Here is a 23,410-nt window from a genome sequence, read left to right as displayed (position 1 = left end):
AAGGAGCTAAATATAGTTCTCGTAAATTAATTGCAAGTTTAACTTGATAACATTTTAATTATACAAATTTAAGGTAATCATGATTTTAAATATAGAAACAGCTGTTTAGCAATATAATGTAACTTTGTACTAAATTAAACTCCATTTAAAAATACTTCCCATTTGTCTACTTAGAATAATTATTGAAGAATATTTAATTCATGTCTAAGTCATAAAGGTAAAGATTTAGAGAAATGTCAGACAATAATAAAACCAGCTCAGTGACAACCTCTAGCAGTTAGAAGTATTTACCATAATGCTTGGATAAAACAAATTTCCTTTATTCGACAAGGAAATTTGTTTTATCCAAGGATTCATCTATTGTTTCCCCTTTATATGGATTTATGACTTTGGCTTTTGGTCTGAAGAGACACTTTATGGTAAATACTTCTAACTGCTAGAGGTTGTCACTGAGCTGGTTTTATTATTGTCTGACATTTTTTGTTTTTTCAGTGCTCAGTGTCATTTATTTCACAGTGGTGTTGGATATCTGTTTTATAAAGATTTAGAGAAATTCATGTTTAAAAAATTAAGTACTCACCATTATTTTTTTCATCTGCATTTTAAAATGACTTGTCATAATTTTTTCATGTCTTTTTTTTTTTTTGCATTTAGTTTCGTGCTCCATTAACATAAATGTACACATCCCACTCTCCAAGCTAATTTCCTCTGTTTCATGGATGTCATTCAAGTTGTGGAAACACCATTTTGTCTTTATATATATATATATAGTACTAGGGACTTCTACTTTGTCACCAAATGTCTCAGTCCATCTGTCCTTATATTTGGGATTTTAAATGATCTAATAGTTACTTTTCATCACCCTGGAATTTTACTTTGGTTAAACCAGAGTCTTACGCAGGAAACATCTGTACCAACACCATAAGACATCATCTTATGATGTCAAGCATATGAGGATCTTATTTTAATATCAGATTCTTTTGTGTATTTTAACTCTTTGGGTTAGATTGCTTTATTGATATTAAATAGAACTGACAGCGCAAGAAATCAAGACTCATAATGCCCACATTTTGTGGATGAATTTACTGTGGCATGACCTGTTTTCCTTTAGTTCTAAGTTTCCTTTACACTGTGGTTTCTCTGTTGCATCCTCGTACAGGTTCTTTTGTAAAATAACTGAATAGGGTTTGAGGGCTGCCAGTCTGTTTAGATGACTGCAGTGATTGTTGTTAAAGATGCAGGTTACTGAATTGAAGATGGGCAAGCGGGGACTGCAGATAAGTAGAATGTTCCCATATTATTGTACCTGCCATACTAGAACTCATTCATTCCCTGATTACCACCTTAATCCATTTCAGGGTTACAGGGAAGCTGGAGCCTGTCTTGATACTCAGTGGGCACAAGCCAGAGAAACTAATACTGGGTAGGATATCAGTCTTTCATGAGTATGTGCACACATCCACCCACCCCATGGACAGTTTGAAAGATTGCTTGTTTTGATATGGTATGTCTTTGGAATAAAGTCCTCTTTTTGTATGATACCTCAAAACTACATTACATCAGTCTGTTGATGTATGTTTTAATTTATGGTGTTAAAACAACATAAAATAGTACTAGTGGCTATGAATTATCCATGAAATACAGTAATATCATGGCAAAAAATAAGGTATAAACTATAGAAGTTAAGAGAGGATTGTTAAGTCTTTAGGTATACATATATTACATACTGCAGAACAAATGTTATCATGGAAGTTATTCATGAAGGATATACAGTAAAATAAAGTCCTTAATTAATTTGATATTTGCTTTTAGGCCAATATGACAACTGTGGAAGAGAAGCTGACCTTTGGGCAATCAGAGATCCAGCAACTGAAGGCATCGCTAAAACAGTATGAAGGTCTTGTGGAAAATTACAAATCTCAGGTAGGTCATTTGTGGAAAATTTCAAATATTAGGTAAGTAAACAAGAAGGTAAACCGCAAATCGATTTAATGCTGTACTATAGTTCATTCAGCTACGTGGCGTGTAAATGAAAGGAATATATTTAGGAATGCTAAACACTTAACCCTTAATTCAGATATGGGTGTTAAGTCATAGTTTACATTTTTTCCCTGGAATGCATCATCAATTAGCCTGAGGTAAAAAAAAATGTTAGGGACCCCCCCCCCCAAAAAAAACGAGTTTTTAATTGGATGTACGGACATCTTGTGGATCAAACTGTTTATGTAACAACTTGTAAATTCCTTTTTTTAACCATCGTTAATGTCACACACAGCATAGTGCCATGAGTACACAATCAATTATAAAAGAGAAAATGAACCACTACATTTATGTTTTCATTTGTACACATTGCATAGATATGATTTCTGCCTTAACAATAATCCAGTTTAACATTGCATTGATTGCTGTCAAGATTCTATGTGAATCTTTGGTTTTATCTTTTTTCTCTAATGCCATTGACCCAAGTATATTGCATATTCACGTGTGCTGCTGTTTCCCATTTGTCATCATACTTTATGCCTTGTTTCTCCTTATAATCTAATGCAAACTATTCATATTCTCAGACCGTCTTTACTGCTCATTAATTTCATTATGTTTTAGAGTTGGAGGTGTGAAGACCAAGCAGAACTACATTTTTGTAGCTCTATTTTTGAGGTAGGACATATAGCTGCAATACTGAGATACCACTGCAGTAAGTTAACTATTATAATTTCCTATTCTGCAGTCCTCGACTTGGTCATTTTGCTCAACTTCAGTTCCTGCTCTCAGTGGTGTGCAAGCCTCCTCCTGGGGCACACCAAGGCATTAATGTTAGGCTTGGAGGGTGTGCCAGGTCTTTGTACCCATCACTTCTTTATTGCCAGATGTGCAGTTAAGATCTTGAACTGCTTACAAAGTACAGAAGTCATCAGAACATTTGTGACTGCTATATAACAAGCAAAGAACCACCCAAGCACTGCCTTTTTTATCAGTAGAAGAGCACAATATCTAGTACTTCAATAAATGCCAAAGTTTCACTCCTTTTAGCAAAATATGCAGGCAGGAAAGGTACATGCCTAACTAATGCCTCACACAATGGTGACCTTAGGGGGGTGTCCAGCACAAGGATCCCTCATGAACTTAAGCCAGTGCTGGAGCACTGAGAGAAAGCAAAAGGTGTAGAAGGCAGCTGTCAGTCACACCTACTCCAAGGCAAGTTCTCTCACATTTGTAATGTCTGTCAGAATTCTCAGGAAAGACTTGGGCAACTCAGATGTATAATCATCTTCCAATACAGTCTTTAATGTGATTGCCAAGGGCTGCTGAGATGATTATGTGACATCCATACCTAACATTAGTTGTCATTTCTTAAGGTGTTATGTAGCACTATACTGCATACCCTTCTTTGTTACAAAACAGATATAATGTTATCTAAACAATCCTGTCTTGGTTTACGATTTAATTTGGAGTTGACTGGTAAGAGAAGTTTTATTTTAATTTATATTTTATTTTTTACAACTGTTTTTCACTGTTTGTAGGAAGGAAGGGATAGTTTGTAGACAAGAAGAATTACTTTGAGTTATATTTTGTTGCTTTACCTTTATTTTTCACTGTTGGTTGTAAAAAAGGGCTAGGTTTTAGACAGGCAAGCTCTAGCTCATCCCAAGGGGTCTAGTCAGCTATAAATTCACACAGAGGACAATCCCGAGCTTATCTAAACAATCCTATTTTGGTTCGTTATTTATTGATCTTTACTGTTAAAAAGAAGTATGACTGCGAGCAATCATAAAAGAATTACAGATTTTTGTCTGACTTTCAAAACTTGTAGGTCAGAACACCAACCATACTGTACTTAATTTAGTATTTAGTTGTATATTACTTGTGTGATTTTTCTCATAGAATCTGATTTCTCTTTGAATTCTGTGGTTACTGATTTTGATTATTCTTTTATTTCATAACTGTTTACTCGTTTGAAGCTGAATATGGATTTCTTAAATTAGTATGCCATTAATGATTTGCTAAAGCAAACATATCTTATACAATGTAATAAATGCTATGCATATTTAAAGGTAACACCTGATAACACTGGTAATCTGTGTTCCTCATGTAAAAAGTTGGATAATTTGCTTACCATTATTAAAAATAAATCTAGATTTACTAATAATGATTGCTCTTGTGCACTTGGCATGGCTTGGAGAACTTTTACAGTATTTATTTATTTATATTTGTTTACTGGGAAATTCCAACTGGACACAGGTCCTTTTTCAGTGGAGGCCCGGGGAGTAAAGCTCCAGAGAACAATAAATGAGCAACAGAGTACATGAACAATTGAATATACATGCAGTAGCAAATAATGCATACTGCAGCAAACAGCTATACATACAATATGAAACATAGTAATAAACAGATATACCAATATCTAGCTAAAGGCTGGGAATAAAGGTAGGATGTATATACAGATAGTACTAAGCTCAAACAGATACTGTTCTAAACTCATACACCTAAATCTTATATACGAATATTGCACTAAACTCAAGCAGATATAAAGCAGAAGCTCCACATGAAGGTGGAACAAGCTAGAAGGGCTAATGGGATGGAAAGGGAAGATAGAGGAGTAAGAGAGGAGACTGAGTGAGTAGTATATGTGGTAGTGAGAGGAAGCTAGGTGTAAGTCAGTTGGATATGTATTTGGAGTTGAGATGAAGTGAGGTAGTTAAGCATGTTATAACAGGTCTGAGAGATTGAGTGAGGAGATGAAGTGAGGTAGTTAAGCATGTTATAACAGGTCTGAGAGATTGAGTGAAGAGGGAAGGGGAGGGTAAAGGGTGAGTCAGAGCCTGCAGAGGAAGGAATGCAATGATCAGACGGTGTGAGGCATGGTGGCTATGGGAGGGGAGAGGAAGAGGGGAGGTAAAAGGAGGGTTACTAGTCAGGATTGGTGCATGGGCATAACCAGAGACTTTTTAAGTGAGTTTTTAGTGCAGTCTTGAAGTGATTGCAAGAAGGTAGTGTGGTTATGGGGGTGGGGGGTTGTTCCATAATCTGGATATGACGCAGGAGAATACTGCTGAGTTCTTAGGTTTGGTCATTAGAAGTAGATTTTTGCTGTTGGAGCGTAGATATCTAGTGGAGCAGTAGGGCTGGAGAGGGTTTTAAAGGATGGGACTTTGAGGATGGTTTACTAACTTGTGGGCAAGGGAGAGTTGATTCAGGTGAAGAAGTTGAGGGAGTTCAAGCCAGTCAAGTTCTCTAAGCGAGATACAGTGATGGCTCCAATAAGATGCACCAGTGGTAAACTTAGCAGTGTTATTGTAGCAAGCCTTGAGCTTGTTTAGGTCTGTTTGTCTAATGTAGGTAAGTATAGGAGAGGCGTAGAGTAAAGTGGAGATTAGGTAGGAATTGGCAGCAGAAATGTTGGCTGTCTTGGTGAGGAATTGTTTTTTTTCTGTACAATGCACCTACATTTTTGTGAACCTTTTTTATTGTAAGAGAAATGTGAGTGTCAAATCTGAGATTATCAATCTCAACACCAAGTAGTTTGGTGTGTTCTGTTGGGGAGATGACGGTATTATCTTTGGCTAGAATATTGAAGTGGGGGATAACTGGGTTAGATTTAGTGGGTTGAAAAATAAGGAGTTTAGTCTTGCTTGGGTTGAGTAATAACTGGGCATTAGGTAGCCAGTTTTCTACAGATGAAAAGGCTTCCTGTGTGATCTTGTGAAGTTCAGGTATAGTTGGGGCTGAACAGATGAGGCTGGAGTCCTCTGCATACTGTATAAGAGAAGCATGCTTTGTGGCTGTGAATAGATCATTGGTGAAGAGTGAGAATAGTAGGGGACCAAGGATGGAGCCTTGGGGAACACAGAGTGTTACAGGAAGTCGAGGAGATGGTTCATTATGCCAGATAACTGATTGTTGGCGACCAGTTAGATAGCTGTGAAACCAATCAGTAGCTGATTGGGAAAAGGATAGGTTAGTGAGAACAGATTAGTAGTTTGTGTCAGACCATGTCAAACGCCTTGGATAGATCCAGAAATATAGCAGAGGAGAACAGGCCATTATTTTTATGATGGATAGCATTAGTGAAAGAGAGCAGGCTGGTAGTAGTGCTGTGGTATGGCCTGAAGCCATGCTGGATGCTGGAGACAAGGTTATTAGCTAAGAGGTAGTCTAAGACTTGAGAATGGATGCATTTCTCAAGTAACTTGGAAAGCGGAGAAAGGATGACTATGGGGCGGTAATTGGAAAGTTCAGTAAGGAGCCACCTTTATGGAGAGGAATGACGTGGGATATTTTCCACAATGTGGGGACATAGTTTTCTGATAAGGACCGATTAATTAAGATAGAGATTGGATAAGCTAGGGCATCTGCTGCTATTTTTAGGTATTCAGAGAGGAGATTGTCAGCTGCAAGTTTTGTAGGCTTAAGTTTCAGTAGAAGTTTTTTTTTTATATATAGGAGGTAGGCACATGATGAAAAAGAAAATACTGTGGGCAGAGTATTTGGTTTTGATATTGGGAGGGTGGGTAGAGGGTTATGTTTAGTCAAAGACAGAATGGTTTCAGTAAAGTGTTTATTGAATGAGTCAGCAATACTGCTGGAGGAAAAGGGAGTGGGTAGGTGGGGGGGGGGGTGCCGACTTTACCTGGGTGGAGAATGGAGTTTATTGTGGACCAGAACTGCTTAGGGCTGTGATTAGAGGAGTTTAGGGCAGACTGATAATATTGGGTTTTATCTTCTTTTATTTGCTTTTTGACCTTGTTGTGCAACTCTAACACTGGTGATACATGACTGGACTGGTGAGATAAATAATGTTAGGCAAAGAGCAAATGGAACACATAAGAAATGATGTGTCTATTGTCTGCAAGGATCTTTCAACCCCTATGAGAAAGGCCATGCCCCTGACAACTTTGGAATTCTGGATGCAGGTATTCAGGAATCTGAATATTCAGAGTGTTTTGAAGGAAACAAACAAGAAAGAAAGGAAGACGTTCACAACAAATAACAAGGAAGAAAAAGAAACTGATAAATGTCTGTAAAGAAAATATATGCTAAAAAGGACAAAGCTTTTTTATGTAACACACAGATTACAGGGAATGATAACATTTTTCTATCAGAAAACATTCAGTCTACAGAAGAAGACATTTTTCCAAAAGACAAGGTCGAACAGAGAGGCAATGGGCAGGTGAAAAGAAAGAAATCAAAATTGAATGTGGAAGGATTGAAGAACATTACTGTAAGAAAAAATAAGAACAAGACAGATGTTGACTACATGGCTCAAGCTGTGGATGTACAAAGCCAGTTGGATGAGAATTGTATGCTTGCAAATTTAATATGCAATGAAAACAATGGGATTAATAAGACTAATGGTGTTGAAGATCATTACTTTGTAACAATTGCTGGAGCAGATATTACTGTATTAGATGTTGAAAATTCTTCAGATCTGGTCAGAAAAGATATTCATGTAATTGGAGATTTTATTATTAGAGGAACTGATACTTACATTTGCATAGAAGATAATGAACATTGAATAGTGTTATGCTTGCCAGGAGCAAAACTGAAGATGTGAGACAAGTCTTAGAATGCCTTAATGTAAGAAAGTACATATCTATTTCTATTAATGTCACTACAAATATTCTCATCAGCAAGGAGACTGACTGTTAGGGAATTTACAGCCCTCTTAGATTATATAGCTTGTAGTGGTTTTAGGACTTATTTTTCACAAGTCACATATGGAAAGTATAGTCGGGTCACCATGAATGAAAAGATATTTTGGGTAAATACGTTCATGGAAAAAATGTCCTGTTTTAAAAAATGGAAATTTGTAGAACATCCAAGCCTAGTTTTGGGTACACGTGTTCACACAGGATGGCATGTATTTGTCAAAATCAGGGAAGAGAATTTTTGCAGCAGATATTTTGCTATATTTGACAAACACTAGGCGGGGTTTTTGTCTGGTCAAAAATGTAACAGTCCACAGCAACATTTGATGCATCTCTGATGGTCGTTAATGCTAGGAGCATTAATAATATTTTTTTATTGGAAAATTTGCTAAGTTTCCACAAGGTTGATGATGCTTGTGAATCATGGTTAAAGAACAATGACTGGAAACCAGTTCTGTCAGGGTATAAATGTTTTTACTGTAACAGACATTCTTACAAAAAAATCAGGTGGAGGTGTTATCATAGGGATTAAAGATAGTTATGAGACCTGTGATTATTACATGTTCAGTGATAACACCAATACTATAGACTGTGTAACTGTGACAGTAAAGACAACCATGGAACATATAACAATTGTTGGAGTGTATAGACCAACAAAGTCAAGTGCTGATGACCAATAGTATTCACCACATTTCTTGCATGAAACACAGGAAGGAAGAAGAATATCTGCAGACTTAAATTTACCAGAAACAGATTGGAATAGTATTGATTCAACAACATTAGTAAGGAAATTATTCACAATGTATGTCAGGAACAACAATTGCTTCAGATTGTAAAAAAAAAAAAAACTATGAAGGAATGGAACATGCTAAACATTTTGTGTTCCTGAAGAAATTACTGATGTCCTTCTATTCCAAATCAGTGTTGCAGTATTCTACATGGGAGTTTACCCTTCTTCCTTTCATGTACGTCCAACCAGTATTCCAAATTGTTTCAGTCCCTCAGGGTGCGTCGGGCATCTGAGGTGGCTGCAGGAACGTGGACCATAAAAGTGATGTCTGCACGCAGCAACCCTCAGAACTTTTCAGTCACCAGTCATACACCAGGTGTTCCTGCTACTCGCTGATGTCAGATTAGAAATAATCAGACAAGTACCCCATTGGGGAACCTTTCAGTCCTCCTTTTTATCTAGAGTTTGTTCATGTCATCTGGAAGGGGCAAGTATAAGTGTGGCTGGCAGATTCCCCACAAAGACACCCACGATCAGTGCCTTTTTTGTTTGGGTAAGGAACACAACTATGAGAACTGCCCTATTTGACAGGTGTTCGTCCCTAAGACCTTACGTCGCTGTTTGCATGCTCTGAACCTTTATCTAGAGAGCCAGCGGTTAAAGCAACTTACGTTAGTGATGAAAGGTGTGTTCAATGCCACGTTAGAACTGCCTAAAAAGAGGCCAAGACTTACATGGCCCAAGTACTCCTTAGCCTTGCTGGATAAAGCCACTAAGGAATTGGCTGACATCCCAGACTGTACAGCCAAAGCATCTCTGTCCTCCCTGCTAACTCTCACCTCTCAGGTGAATAGACACTCCATAAGGTGCAGTTATGATGCAGCTGAAGCCTCAGCTAGATCAGCTGCATCAGCTTCTACTTTAAGGAGATGCTCTTGGCTACATCTTCAGCCCTTCCCTGACAAATTCAGGGCTAAGTGTACTGATGCCCCTTTAGAACATTCTGCCTTGTTTGGCACCAAAGTAACTGACCTCTTCAAGTCTCTACAGCAAAATCTCAAAGAAATGCAGGACCTCAAGCACCTGCTAGTTTTGCCCATTCCTAAGCTTCATAGGAACTACCCTGCCAAAATCAAATTCATTAAAAAACCTTCATGCCCAATGACTCCCTCCAGGCCCAGGAGACCTCCTAGAAAACAGCCCCCTCCAGCTAGAGCTTCTCCAGCCACCAGCCAGAGGTCTTCCTTTCAAGATAGGGCAGGTAGTGTAGTGTCTGACTACCTGCCAACCTCACTACCTAACCCTCCTACCCACCTACCTCTGTCTGCCTCTCTCTCTCACTGTCTCCTTGTAGTGTCCCACATTAATTCAGACATATGGGTTCTTTCCATCATCCAAAATTGTTACTTTATGATCTGGATCACCCCTCAGTAAGAATAGGCACTCCACAGCCCCCACCAGTCAGCTACTCTTCCTACAACCGGTTCTGCAAGCTCTATTGATTCAAGGCACCATAGAACCAGTGCCTCTGGAAATAAAAAGAAGATTTTACTTCAGAATTTTTCTGGTTCCCAGAAAGGATGGACCATGGAGACCTATACTAGATCTTTCGCATCTCAACCCGTTCCTACAGGTCCCTGCCTTCAGGATGCTCACTCTCCCCAACCTCTTCCCCCTGCTCCTGCTTCAAGGGTTAATGGCAGCCCTAGATATAAAGGATGCTTATCTACACATCCCAATAAAGCCCACATTCAGGAAGTACCTGAGGTTTTTGGCAGGCTCATCCCATTTTCAATTCTGTGCCTTGATCTTTGGGCTTTCCACTGCACCCAGGGTATTCACAAAATGTCTGGCTCCAGTCATCACTTATTGTAGGACAAAGGGTATCCAAATATTCCCCTACCTAGATGACCTGCTAATTTGGGCAGACAATCAGAAGACCCTCCTTGTTCACACTCAGGTTCTTCTGTCCCTCTTGCAGTCTCTAGGATTTCAAGTATATTTCCCAAAATCTCACCTGGAGCCCAAACAGGACATTGTTTTCCTAGGGTGCAAGATTTGCACAGACCTCATGAAGGCCTTCCCTGTCACCAGACAAGGTGGTGTCCTTGACAGACCACCTGCTCTGTGTCCTCCAAGCATCAGAACTGACAGCGAGGCAGTTCCTGAGATGTCTGGGTTACATGTCAGCCACTATACATGTGGTATTTTCAGTCAGTCTGGACCCAACATTCTCATCCCCTGGAATTCAGGGTATCCCTTCTTCCCTGCTTGAAACAGGAAATTCAGTGGTGGGTGGTACAGGTGGCCAACAACCCAGGCCTCCCTCTCCAACCACCCCCACCCACTCAGATCATGCATACAGACACTTCAGATCTGGGCTGGGGAGCAGCACTATGCCAAAGACAGGTGCAGGGTTTGTGGCCAAGCACACACAAACTAGAGCACATCAAAGTCAGAAAGATAAGGGCAATCCTCCTTCTCTACAAGCCTTCCTACCCTACCTCTAGCACGGCCCTCTCAAGATTTTCACGGACAAACACCACTGTCCTGTGGTATCTCAACAAACAGGGAGGGACCAAATCCTACCTCCTTTGAAGACTAGCTCTGCTGGTGTGGGAACTGGCCACCTCACAGGGGATTACACTACAGGCAGTTTACATCCCCTCCCTTCACAACTCCCAGGCAGATTATCTCAGCAGGACCATCTCAAACAACCATGAATGGATGCTTCACAGAGATGTCTTCCTGGATCTGGTCCACCTGTGGTGTACACATCAAATAAACCTGTTTGGCTCCTTCATCAACAGGCAACTTCCTAGCTTCTGCACCAGGACACCAGACCCCAAGGCATTGGCAACAGATGCCTTCTCAATTTGTTGGAAGGGGAAATTTCTGTATGCTTCCCCCCTTCCTTTTGATTCAAAAGGTGCTGCTGAAAATTCAGCAGGACACACCAGATATCTTGCTGGTGGCTCCCTACTGGCCAGGACAGCACTGGTTCCCCCTTCTCCTTCATTTGTCCAAGGGCAATCACCACAAGTTATCCCCCTCAGTGGACCTCCTTACACAGCTCAAGGGAACAAAGATACACCCACAGTGGCAGTCTCTGAACCTCACCATGTGGCTGATAGGATTTTGATTCCCTTTAGACACCTGTACAGTGAGGACATGCTTAATGTCCTGCAGGAGGCCAGGAAACGTAACACAGGAAAATCTTACTTTTCAAAGTGGAAAAGGTTTTCCATATGGTGTCACAAAAGACAGATGGACCCACTGGCAAGCGACATCCCTCTTATCCTGTCTACCTATGTGAACTATTGCGGACAGGTCTGGCCTACTCTTCTTTAAAAGCACACTTGTTTGCAATCTCTGCCTGTCTCCCTCTAGATCCACCTCTAGCATCCAGACGTTCTGCCAAACTCTTCCTCAAAGGGGTACTTCACCCAAGACCTCCCAGGAAACCGGACCCTCCTCTCTGGGATCTTAACTATGTATTGGAAAAACTCACCATAGCTCCTTTTGAGCCAGCAGACAAAGCCTCCCTAAAATTTTGCACATGAAAAACTTTTTTATTGGTGGCTCTGACCTCTGCCAGGGGGGTCTCAGAGCTGCAAGCTCTGATAGCTGCACCACCTTTTCTAGTCTTCCACCTTGACAGGGTTACTCTCAGAACTAACCCATCCTTCATGCCCAAGGTAGTGAATGACCTATCTTTGAACCAGGCCATACACCTGCTCACCTTTTTCCCCAACCCACAGGGGGAAAGTGAGAGAGTACTTCATTCCCTAGATGGCCACAGACAGCTTAGGTTTTATCTACATAAAACCAAGTCCATTAGGAAATCTGACCAACTGTTTGTCTCCTTCCATCCCAGAGCCCTGGGAAAAGCAGTGACCAAACAGATCATTTCAGCCTGGATCTCCAGGGCCATTTCCTTCTGTTACGTATACCATGGCGAAATCTTGCAGGGCAATATTAAAGCCCACTCCACCAGAGCAATAGCCTGTTCTGGAGTCTTCGTTAAGGGGCTAGACACCAGCACAATCCTTGAATCAGCTTACTTGGTCCTCAGTGCACACTTTCACCAAGCATTACAAGCTGGACCATATCTCTAGGGCCAGGGCGGGGTTTGCCAGGGCTGTCCTTCATGGATTCCTGGAAACTTCATCCAAACTACCACCACATTCACAGTGAGCTTTGGCACTAACCCACATTGGAATAGAAGGACATAGTAAAGTTGTGTAAAATCTTACCATAACCATAGGTGTCCTTCTCTTCCATGTTGCAATATTCCTTCCCTCTCTCCTTCCCCTTCTGTCAGGTTGCACTTGCTCTTCTGGGTGGCAGTGGACAGGCTATGCCCTACTAGGACTGGCTCTGACTGGGGCCTTCTGTTCTGAGGGCTGGTGCATGGAGATGCCACTTTTATGGCCCACGTTCCTGCAGCCACGTCAGACGCCCAATGCACCCTGAGGTACTGAAAAACTTTCAAATACTGGCCGGACGTACATGAAAGGAAGAAGGGTAAATCCACATGTAGAATACTGCAACATGGAATAGAACATCTATGGTTATGGTAAGATTTTACACAACTTTTCTTTACTTCGACAAGTTTCACCGCCGTTGATGTGCAGTAATCATGGGGTTATAAAGGTTGATTTGTTGCTAGATAATTCTGCCAAACTGAAATCTAAACCAATGCACTGAAGATTAATTACAGATTATATGGAAGCTAAACAGTCACTATGTAAAACCAACTAGAGTGATGTGCTCAGTGAAAAAACTGCAAATGGAGAGTGGAACGTTTTAGCATCAGGTTCTAGGCATACAACATAGGGGGATATATTTCCTTAAGAACAAGATTCCTGATTAAGGTGAGAGTTAAAAAAAAATATAAGAAATTGAAGAGAGGTTGAAATGCAAGTTTGAAAACTAAAATAAACAAGCTGGACAAACAAACTAAGCTTTGTGTGAGACAAGATCAAGCAAAATTTGAAGAAAATGTATATAAAGATATTTAGTGTAATAGAAGAGCATTTTATAGACACACAAGATGTGGAAGGTGTAAAGACATACAAATTGATAAACTATGTGTAGATTATAATTTTTTTCTCAGACACAACAAATTATAGATATATTTACAAAATCTTGTGCAAAACAGTTTGGCTCCATAAAGGGGGGATACGTTGTCCTAGAGACATCCAGGTAACTGCCGAAACTGTTTTATTTATTTATTTTATTTATTTTTATTTATTTATTTAACATTTGTTGACCAGGAAAGTCCGACTAGGTTCAACAGATCCTGTTTTAGGCGGAGGCCCGGGGAGAAATGCTCCAGATTTTCCAATTACTGTAATAAAATTAGATTATATTGAAAAAGAACTGCGCAAACTGGATACAAACAAAGCACAGAGAGGAGCTGAATTATTGATAATGACCTGAGAACACTTCAGCAAAAACATACAGTACCATTATATCTATTATTTACTTGGTCATATAAATATGGGGAGATTCCTCAAGATTGGATACATGTGCTTATTAAACCTGCCTTTAAGGGAAAGGAGAGTAGGACAAATCCAGGGTCATATAGACTCTTAAGTCTACTTTCATGCTGAGGAAAAATAATGGAGAAAGTAATATTGGATAAATTATTGTTAAACCTGGATAGGCTGGGACTTGAAACCTTATATCAGCATGCAGGTGCTAAAAATAGATCGATTACCACCTGTAACAAGATGTTCTATAACAATACAATAACAGCTATGAATGAAGAATTGTGCTTTGAGGTAATTTATATAGTTCTAACTTCAGCATTTGACAGTCATATACAAAACAATCGATGTACTCGATAAGATGGATAGCTGCATGGCTTACAAATAGGACTTGGCAAGTATCACGCAGCAGTTGGATAGGTGCAATTCTTGGTTACAGTTAGGGTGTCCCAAAGGGCTCTGTCCTAGGCTCTTACTTGTTTAGATTGTATCCTCAGACCTAACTTTTTCATCTGAGGTGTTTTACATTCTATATGCAGATGACCTGAAATGGGGTAAACTTGATTACATGTGTTACAGATAAGGTATATCTGGAAAAGAACTTGACTAAATTGACCATTTGGGTACTGGAGAATAATATGCTGATAAATACATCAAAAACTAAGCATATGGGATTTGGGAGACATAAATTGAAAGGTGAATATTTAATACAGCATGCAGTGATTGAAACTGTAGATTCATTTAAGGATCTGGATGTATAGGTAGATCCAGCTCTGAGTTTTTCTCATCAAATCAACCAATTGGTTAATGATAGATGTTAAGTTGTCTATCTCGCCTTCGTTTCTTGCTTGTTGGGATTGGAGCCGATCCTCGGCTCCGACTCGGCCATCTTCTATAGCTCGTGAGCTGTTTACTGGCTCGAGGCTACCCCTTATCCCATGATGCCTAGTGCTAGCTATCCAGATCTTGTTTGCCGCTTCAGCTATGAGGTTCGTTGATACTGGCTCAGGCTCGTATAAGTTTTATTATACTACTTTTTCTGTCAGATTAGGGTTCTTTTTTTGATAGTTTATTGTTTTCAACATAGTCGCCAACTAGTTTGTTGTTGTTTAGCACAACGTGGAGAGAGTGGTCAGTAGGTTGTTGAAGTCGCAGGCACTGGCCAAAATGTTGTCCAGCCCTCCTCAACAGGTGTCTGCTCCGCCCACTTCCATCAATGTTCCTCCTCCGACTCCATTGAGCTCGGAGCCGGAGTTTGTTGAGGTTCGAATCGTGGAACCATCGGCACCGATAACGATTTCCCCTTCGGTTCTGTCATCGGTTCCATCGTCGGCTCTGATCCCCTCGATGGTGCCTTCCATCGAGGGATCTGGGTGCAGAGACTCCCTCATTGGCTCCGAGGGGGCGAGTAGCATCGGACCCTTGTCCGACCCCGTTCTCCCTCTCGGAGCATCGGCGCAGGTGAGCTCTGCTCCTACATCAGCCTCGGAGCCGTCTCCCTCGATGCGGAGGAGGATTCTGGTTTCCTTGGAACCCGGAGCCTTCTCTGCATCGTGGCAGGGACACTTTCGATGTCATGAGGAGTGTACTGGCCTCTGAGTCAGCTCCACGTTCGACCCCACTGGCTCTGTCCCCTGTAGTGCCTCGTCAGCCTCGAACTTGACTAAATTGACCATTTGGGTACTGAGAATAACATGCTGATAAATACATCAAAAACTAAGCATATGGGATTTGGGAGACATAAATTGAAAGGTGAATATTTAATACAGCATGCAGTGATTGAAACTGTACATTCATTTAAGGATCTGGATGTATAGGTAGATCCAGCTCTGAGTTTTTCTCATCAAATCAACCAATTGGTTAATGATAGATGTTAAGTTGTCTATCTCGCCTGGCTTGCTTGTTGGGATTGGAGCGATCCTCGACTCCGCCATCTTCTATAGCTCGTGAGCTGTTTACTGGCTCGAGGCTACCCCTTATCCCATGATGCCTAGTGCTAGCTATCCAGATCTTGTTTGCCGCTTCAGCTATGAGGTTCGTTGATACTGGCTCAGGCTCAGATAAGTTTTATTATACTACTTTTTCTGTCAGATTAGGTTCTTTTGATAGTTTATTGTTTTCAACATAGTCGCCAACTAGTTTGTTGTTGTTTACACAACGTGGAGAGAGCGGTCAGTAGGTTGTTGAAGTCGCAGGCACTGGCCAAAATGTTGTCCAGCCCTCCTCAACAGGTGTCTGCTCCGCCCACTTCCATCATTCTCCTCCGACTCCATTGAGCTCGAGCCGAGTTTGTTGAGTTCAATCAGGAACCATCGGCACCGATAACGATTTCCCTTCGGTTCTGTCATCGGTTCCATCGTCAAAACTGATCCCCGATGGTGCCTTCCATCGAGGGATCTGGGTGCAGAGACTCCCTCATTGGCTTGAGGTAGCAGACCGGACCCTTGTCCGACCTCTCTGCCTCTCCTCTCGAGCATCGGCGAGGAGCTCTGCTCCTACATCAGCCTCGAGCCGCCTCCCTCGATGCGGAGGAGGATTCTGGTTTCCTTGGAACCCGAGCCTTCTCTGTATCGTGGCAGGACACTTTCTGGGTATGTCATGAGGAGTGTACTGGCCTCTGAGTCAGCTCCACGTTCGACCCCACTGGCTCTGTCCCCTGTAGTGCCTGCGTCAACCTCTGCCCCTCCTCCAGACCTCAAGCGTGGGGAACCGGCGTTCCAGAGTACCCCATTGGGTATTTCCTTTTCTTCCAAGGCCTCCCTTGATCATTCAGACGAGGCCCCCTCAGAAGAGGAAGTGCAAGAGGAATCACATCGACTCCCCTGAGTCTGTCACTTCAGATACGGATTTGGATGAATCGGAAGGGTCCCCGAGATCCCCCCTCTGAAGATGTTTCCTTTTCAGACATCCTAGAAATGCTTAAACAGAGGGGGAACTGGATTGCCCTAGCCCCTACTGAGGACGAATCTGTATTTCTGGATGCGTTCGGTTCCCGACCTTCCACCTCCTGGGTGTCTCCGCCCTTCGATCCACTAATGTCAGTGGTGGTTCGAAGGGCTTGGTCAGCCTCAGATACAGTGGAACCAACCCCAAGGAGACCCAGCAAGTTTATCACTGCACCCCCTGATAAACAGTTCCTTACTAAGGGTGTTCCTGTAGATGCCATGGTGGTAGCAGTGGCCACTAAAAAGGAGTTAGCGGAAACTTCTTCCTCTGTCCATCCTCCTAACAAGGAGTCTAGGACCATGGATAGATACGTGAAGCATATGTTTGCTTCAGCGACATTTTCCATGAGGTCGCTAAATTACTTATGCCATTTTACCAGGCTTCAGAGGGATCTCCTGAAAGAGCTTGGAGATACCCTCCAGGATCCATCAGCTGAAGGGGCTCAAGCTAAAGTGGCTTCTCAGCTGGCGACCTTTAATTCGGTAGTTAACTCCTCCATGAGGCTCATTTCCTATGCAGCCGATGGTGCGAGTAGAGCCGCAGGTGCAGGTGTGGCCCTCAGGAGACACGCATGGATGCGGCTATGTAATTTTGCGGAACCTTTTAGAGCGTCATTCACCAACACTCCCTTCGACGGTTCATATATTTTTGGATCACAGGTGAAAGACACTCTCACTAGGTTTGAACAAGAAGGCAAGACTCTCTCTGCAGTGGGAGTCCGTTTTTCCACTCCTTCCAGACCATATCCCAAAGGTCAGAAGAGTGGTAAAATGTGGTTTCGGAAATCCCAGGGAGCCTCGCCTGACACATGTAGTGATTTTTCCTCCAGAGGCAGAGGAGGAAACAACAACAGACACCGCCCTCGGGGCAGAGGGGGTCCACAGAACCAGGGCAGCAGAGAATCCTTCTCTGACAAGCCCTTCCAGCATCCCTGAAGGGTTGCCCGGCTGCCCGCCTCTGGAGGCAGTCAGGGGAAGACTTTCACTGTACCCAAAAAACTGGCAAAACCTAACGCGAGACAAATGGGTACACTCAATCATATCCGGAGGCTATATAATTCCCTTCTTTCAACCTCCCTTACCATCAAGCAAATCCCTTCCAGATGTTCCACCCAATCTGAGGGCCCAAGCAGTCATAGAAATTTCAAAACTGCTAGAAAAAGAGTCATCCAGGAAGTCCCGGCAGACCAACTCAGATCCGGAACTTACTCAAGGTTCTTTTTGGTACCAAAAAAGACAGGGGACTGGAGACCAATATTGGATCTCAGCAGACTAAACAAGTCTGTTCAAAGAACAAGGTTTCGGATGGTCATGCTACAGTCCATTCTACCATTTTTGGGTCAGGACAATTGGATGTGCTCAATAGATCTTCAGGATGCATACTATCACATCAAAATGGACAGACACTCCAGGAGATTCCTTCGCTTCCGGCTGGGAGCCAGTCATTACCAGTTCATAGCTCTGCCCTTTGGTCTCACCACAGCCCCCAGCGTGTTCACCAAATGCATGGCAGTAGTCACGGCTCACCTGAGGCATCAAGGATTCCAGGTGTTTCCTTATCTAGATGACTGGCTCCTTACTGCTACTACCAGGCATCAACTCCTTCAAGCCAGGGACTATACAATTACAATTTGTGCCCAGCTAGGCATTACTATAAATTTAGAAAAATCTGCCTTGTTGCCCTGTCAATCTATTACCTATATAGGAGCAGATTTAGATACAAGAAGTATGTCCGCAAGGCTACCTCCAGACAGGGTGGCCACGATTCGGCAGCAAGTTCATATCCTCATGCAGTGCAAAAGGGTACAAGTCAGGTTGGTCCTTCAAACTCTGGGTTCTATGAAACAGGAAATTCAGTGGTGGTACAGGTGGCCAACAACCCAGGCCTCCTCTCCAACCACCCCCACCCACTCAGATCATGCATACAGACACTTCAGATCTGGGCTGGGGAGCAGCACTATGCCAAAGACAGGTGCAGGGTTTGTGGCCAAGCACACACAAACTAGAGCACATCAACGTCAGAGAGATTAGGGCAATCCTCCTTCTCTACAAGCCTTCCTACCCTACCTCTAGCACGGCCCTCTCAAGATTTTCACTGACAAACACCACTGTCCTGTGGTATGTCAACAAACAGGGAGGGACCATATCTTACCTCCTTTGAAGACTAGCTCTGCTGGTGTGGGAACTGGCCACCTCCCAGAGATTACACTACAGGCAGTTTACATCCCCTCCTTTCACAACCCCCAGGCAGATCATCTCAGCAGGACCATCTCAAACAACCACAAATGGATGCTTCACAGAGATGTCTTCCTGGATCTGGTCCACCTGTGGTGTACACATCAAATAAACCTGTTTGGCTCCTTCATCAACAGGCAACTTCCTAGCTTCTGCACCAGGACACCAGACCCCAAGGCATTGGCAACAGATGCCTTCTCAATTTGTTGGAAGGAAATTTCTGTATGCTTCCTTCCTTTTGATTCAAAAGGTGCTGCTGAAAATTCAGCAGGACACACCAGATATCTTGCTGGTGGCTCCCTACTGGCCAGGACAGCACTGGTTCCCCCTTCTCCTTCATTTGTCCAAGGGCAATCACCACAAGTTATCCCCCTCAGTGGACCTCACACAGCTCAACAAAGATACACCCACAGTGGCAGTCTCTGAACCTCACCATGTGGCTGATAGGATTTTGATTCCCTTTAGACACCTGTACAGTGAGGACATGCTTAATGTCCTGCAGGAGGCCAGGAAACGTAACACAGGAAAATCTTACCTTTCAAAGTGGAAAAGGTTTTCCATATGGTGTCACAAAAGACAGATGGACCCACTGGCAAGCGACATCCCTCTTATCCTGTCTACCTATGTGAACTATTGCGGACAGGTCTGGCCTACTCTTCTTTAAAAGCACACTTGTTTGCAATCTCTGCCTGTCTCCCTCTAGATCCACCTCTAGCATCCAGACGTCCTGCCAAACTCTTACTCAAAGGGGTACTTCACCCAAGACCTCCCAGGAAACCGGACCCTCCTCTCTGGGATCTTAACTATGTATTGGAAAAACTCACCATAGCTCCTTTTGAGCCAGCAGACAAAGCCTCCCTAAAATTTTGCACATGGAAAACTTTTTTATTGGTGGCTCTGACCTCTGCCAGGGGGGTCTCAGAGCTGCGAGCTCTGATAACTGCACCACCTTTTCTAGTCTTCCACCTTGACAGGGTTACTCTCAGAACTAACCCATCCTTCATGCCCAAGGTAGTGAATGACCTATCTTTGAACCAGGCCATACACCTGCCCACCTTTTTCCCCAACCCACAGGGGGAAAGTGAGAGAGTACTTCATTCCCTAGATGGCCACAGACAGCTTAGGTTTTATCTACATAAAACCAAGTCCATTAGGAAATCTGACCAACTGTTTGTCTCCTTCCATCCCAGAGCCCTGGGAAAAGCAGTGACCAAACAGATCATTTCAGCCTGGATCTCCAGGGCCATTTCCTTCTGTTACGTACACCATGGCGAAATCTTGCAGGGCAATATTAAAGCCCACTCCACCAGAGCAATAGCCTGTTCTGGAGTCTTCGTTAAGGGGCTAGACACCAGCACAATCCTTGAATCAGCTTACTTGGTCCTCAGTGCACACTTTCACCAAGCATTACAAGCTGGACCATATCTCTAGGGCCAGGGCGGGTTTGCCAGGGCTGTCCTTCATGGATTCCTGGAAACTTCATCCAAACTACCACCACATTCACAGTGAGCTTTGGCACTAACCCACATTGGAATAGAAGGACATAGTAAAGTTGTGTAAAATCTACCATAACCATAGGTGTCCTTCTCTTCCATGTTGCAATATTCCTTCCCTCTCTCCTTCCCCTTCTGTCAGGTTGCACTTGCTCTTCTGGGTGGCAGTGGACAGGCTATGCCCTACTAGGACTGGCTCTGACTGGGGCCTTCTGTTCTGAGGGCTGGTGCATGGAGATGCCACTTTTATGGCCCACGCTCCTGCAGCCACGCCAGACCCAATGCACCCTGAGGTACTGAAAAACTTTCAAATACTGGCCGGACGACATGAAAGGAAGAAGGGTAAATCCACATGTAGAATACTGCAACATGGAATAGAACATCTATGGTTATGGTAAGATTTTACACAACTTTTCTTTACTTCGACAAGTTTCACCGCTGATGTGCAGTAATCATGGGGTTATAAAGGTTGATTTGTTGCTAGATAATTCTGCCAAACTGAAATCTAAACCAATGCACTGAAGATTAATTACAGATTATATGGAAGCTAAACAGTCACTATGTAAAACCAACTAGAGTGATGTGCTCAGTGAAAAACTGCAAATGGAGTGGGGGAAGTTTTAGCATCAGGTTCTAGGCATACAACATAGATATATTTAAGAACAAGATTCCTGATTAAGGTGAGAGTTAAAAATATAAGAAATTGAAGAGAGGTTGAAATGCAAGTTTGAAAACTAAAATAAACAAGCTGGACAAACAAACTAAGCTTTGTGTGAGACAAGATCAAGCAAAATTTGAAGAAAATGTATATAAAGATATTTAGTGTAATAGAAGAGCATTTTATAGACACACAAGATGTGGAAGGTGTAAAGACATACAAATTGATAAACTATGTGTAGATTATAATTTTTTTCTCAGACACAACAAATTATAGATATATTTACAAAATCTTGTGCAAAACAGTTTGGCTCCATAAAGAGGGGATACGTTGTCCTAGAGACATCCAGGTAACTGCCGAAACTGTTTTATTTATTTATTTTATTTATTTTTATTTATTTATTTAACATTCTTCAGTGGCTTCTCTTCACACAGTGGTCCTCTCAACAGCTCCCCATGTCTCACATGATCATGATTACAGAAACATGCAAAAGGCACCTTTCCTGGTGGATGGTCTCCCCACTAGTGTCTCAGGGCAGACCATTCATCCAGCCTCCTCCGGTTGCCACAGTGACCACGGATACCTCACTGATAGGGTGGGGGGGGGCATTATCAGGGCAGGACAGTTCAAGGCACTTGGCAGCCTCACAAGTACCATCTCCACATAAATGTCTTGGAGATGAGAGCTGTGCTCCTAACATTACAAACACTTCAGGACTCCCTCCCTTCCAGGACCATTGCAATTCAAATGGACAACATGTCAGTAGTGTGGTACATCAACAAGCAGGGCGAAACCAGGTCCTACCCCCTATGTCGAGAAGCACTCAGACTCTGGCAATGGGCGATTTCCTCCCAACAATTTCTGATTGCGACGCACATCCCTGGGAAGTCCAGCGTCATAGTGGACAGGCTCAGCAGAGCTATTCTCATGCCTCACGAGTGGTCTCTGAATCAGGTAGTTGTGGAGCTGATCTTCCACAAATGGGGACAGCCTTGCTGTGATCTGTTTGCCACCCCCTTCAACAGCAAATGCAGCAACTACTTTTCCCTTTTACCGCTTCCCGATCACCCTCCCAGAGATGCTCTAGTCCACGATTTGCCTCAGGGATTTTTTTATGCCTTCCCGCCGTTCCCTCTTATACCCAAACTCATACAGAAAGCTATATCATTGTGTTGCAAAATGATCCTCATTGCTTCTTACTGGCATTGACAGATTTGGTTTCCATTCCTGCACCGTTATCTCCTCGAGCAGTCCTGGACTCTGGATCCTATTCCACACCTGCTGATTCATCAATCAGGAGAGCTGCATCGATTCCTCCAAACACTCCAGCTCATAGCTTGGTTGATCCAATTCCAACCCTAGCCAGGCTTCCCAGCATTTCCCTGGCTGTGTGTGAGATTATTGTCTCCTCTCACAAATCTGCTACTAGGAAGACATATGCTAGCAAATAGAAATGTTTCTCTTGTTGGGCAGAGGCTAGGAACATAGATCCCTTTTCAGCCCCACTTCACGAAATCTTGGAGTTCCTAACAGAGCTTTTTCATTCTGGGTCCGCTTCTGCCACAATCAGGGTTCAACTAGCGGCCATCTCTAACTTTCATGTCGGGTTTTCTAATCTAAACATTATGTTTCATAAGCTGTGTAAAGCTTTTCTCAGAGGGACTACTCTCCTTAGGCCCCCATTGAGAGATCCCCCTCCTCCTTGGGACCTTAATTTGGTACTAACCTCCTTGATTATGCCCCCTTTTGAACCAGCAGCATCCTGCTCCTTTAAGTTTCTATCTTGGAAAACTCTCATTCTGGTAGCTATTACCTCAGCCATACGTGTCTTGGAACTTCTAGCACTAAGTGTTCGTCCTCCGTACTTAGTTTTTCATAAGGACAGGGTTGCTCTGAGAACTAATCCCTCCTTCCTTCCGAAAGTCTGCTCAGAAAATAATCTAAACCAATCCATAGACCTTCCTGTGTTTTTCCCTAACTACACCAACAAGGCAGAATACAAATTACACCTTTTGGATGTTCATAGACAATTGCGTTTTTACCTGCATAGAACGAAGGATATAAGAAAGTCGGATCAACTTTTCCTTTCCTATTTTAGGGGCAAATAAGGTCTTCCAGTCTCCAAAGTGACCCTGTCCAGGTGGTTGTCTCACATTATTACCTTCATCTATCAACTAAGAAACAAAGAATTGTCTACCAAACCGAAAGGTC

At 42.7% G+C, this 23,410-nt stretch overlaps 1 protein-coding gene across 1 annotated transcript in view; it reads left to right on the top strand.

Annotated features, from left to right (window-relative positions):
• ODF2 (outer dense fiber of sperm tails 2) overlaps positions 1-23,410 on the top strand; it is a 1,208,318-nt gene that overhangs the window by 714,986 nt on the left and 469,922 nt on the right. The window contains exon 9 of the mRNA XM_044058138.1: positions 1,813-1,923. Coding sequence (XP_043914073.1) covers positions 1,813-1,923 — 111 coding nt within the window. The remainder of the gene's footprint in view (positions 1-1,812; positions 1,924-23,410) is intronic.

Source organism: Protopterus annectens, chromosome 16.part0, assembly GCF_019279795.1.
Source record: "Protopterus annectens isolate FY-2018-M chromosome 16.part0, PAN1.0, whole genome shotgun sequence".
Taxonomy (NCBI): domain Eukaryota; kingdom Metazoa; phylum Chordata; order Ceratodontiformes; family Protopteridae; genus Protopterus; species Protopterus annectens.
This window is presented reverse-complemented; position numbering and strand designations above follow the sequence as displayed.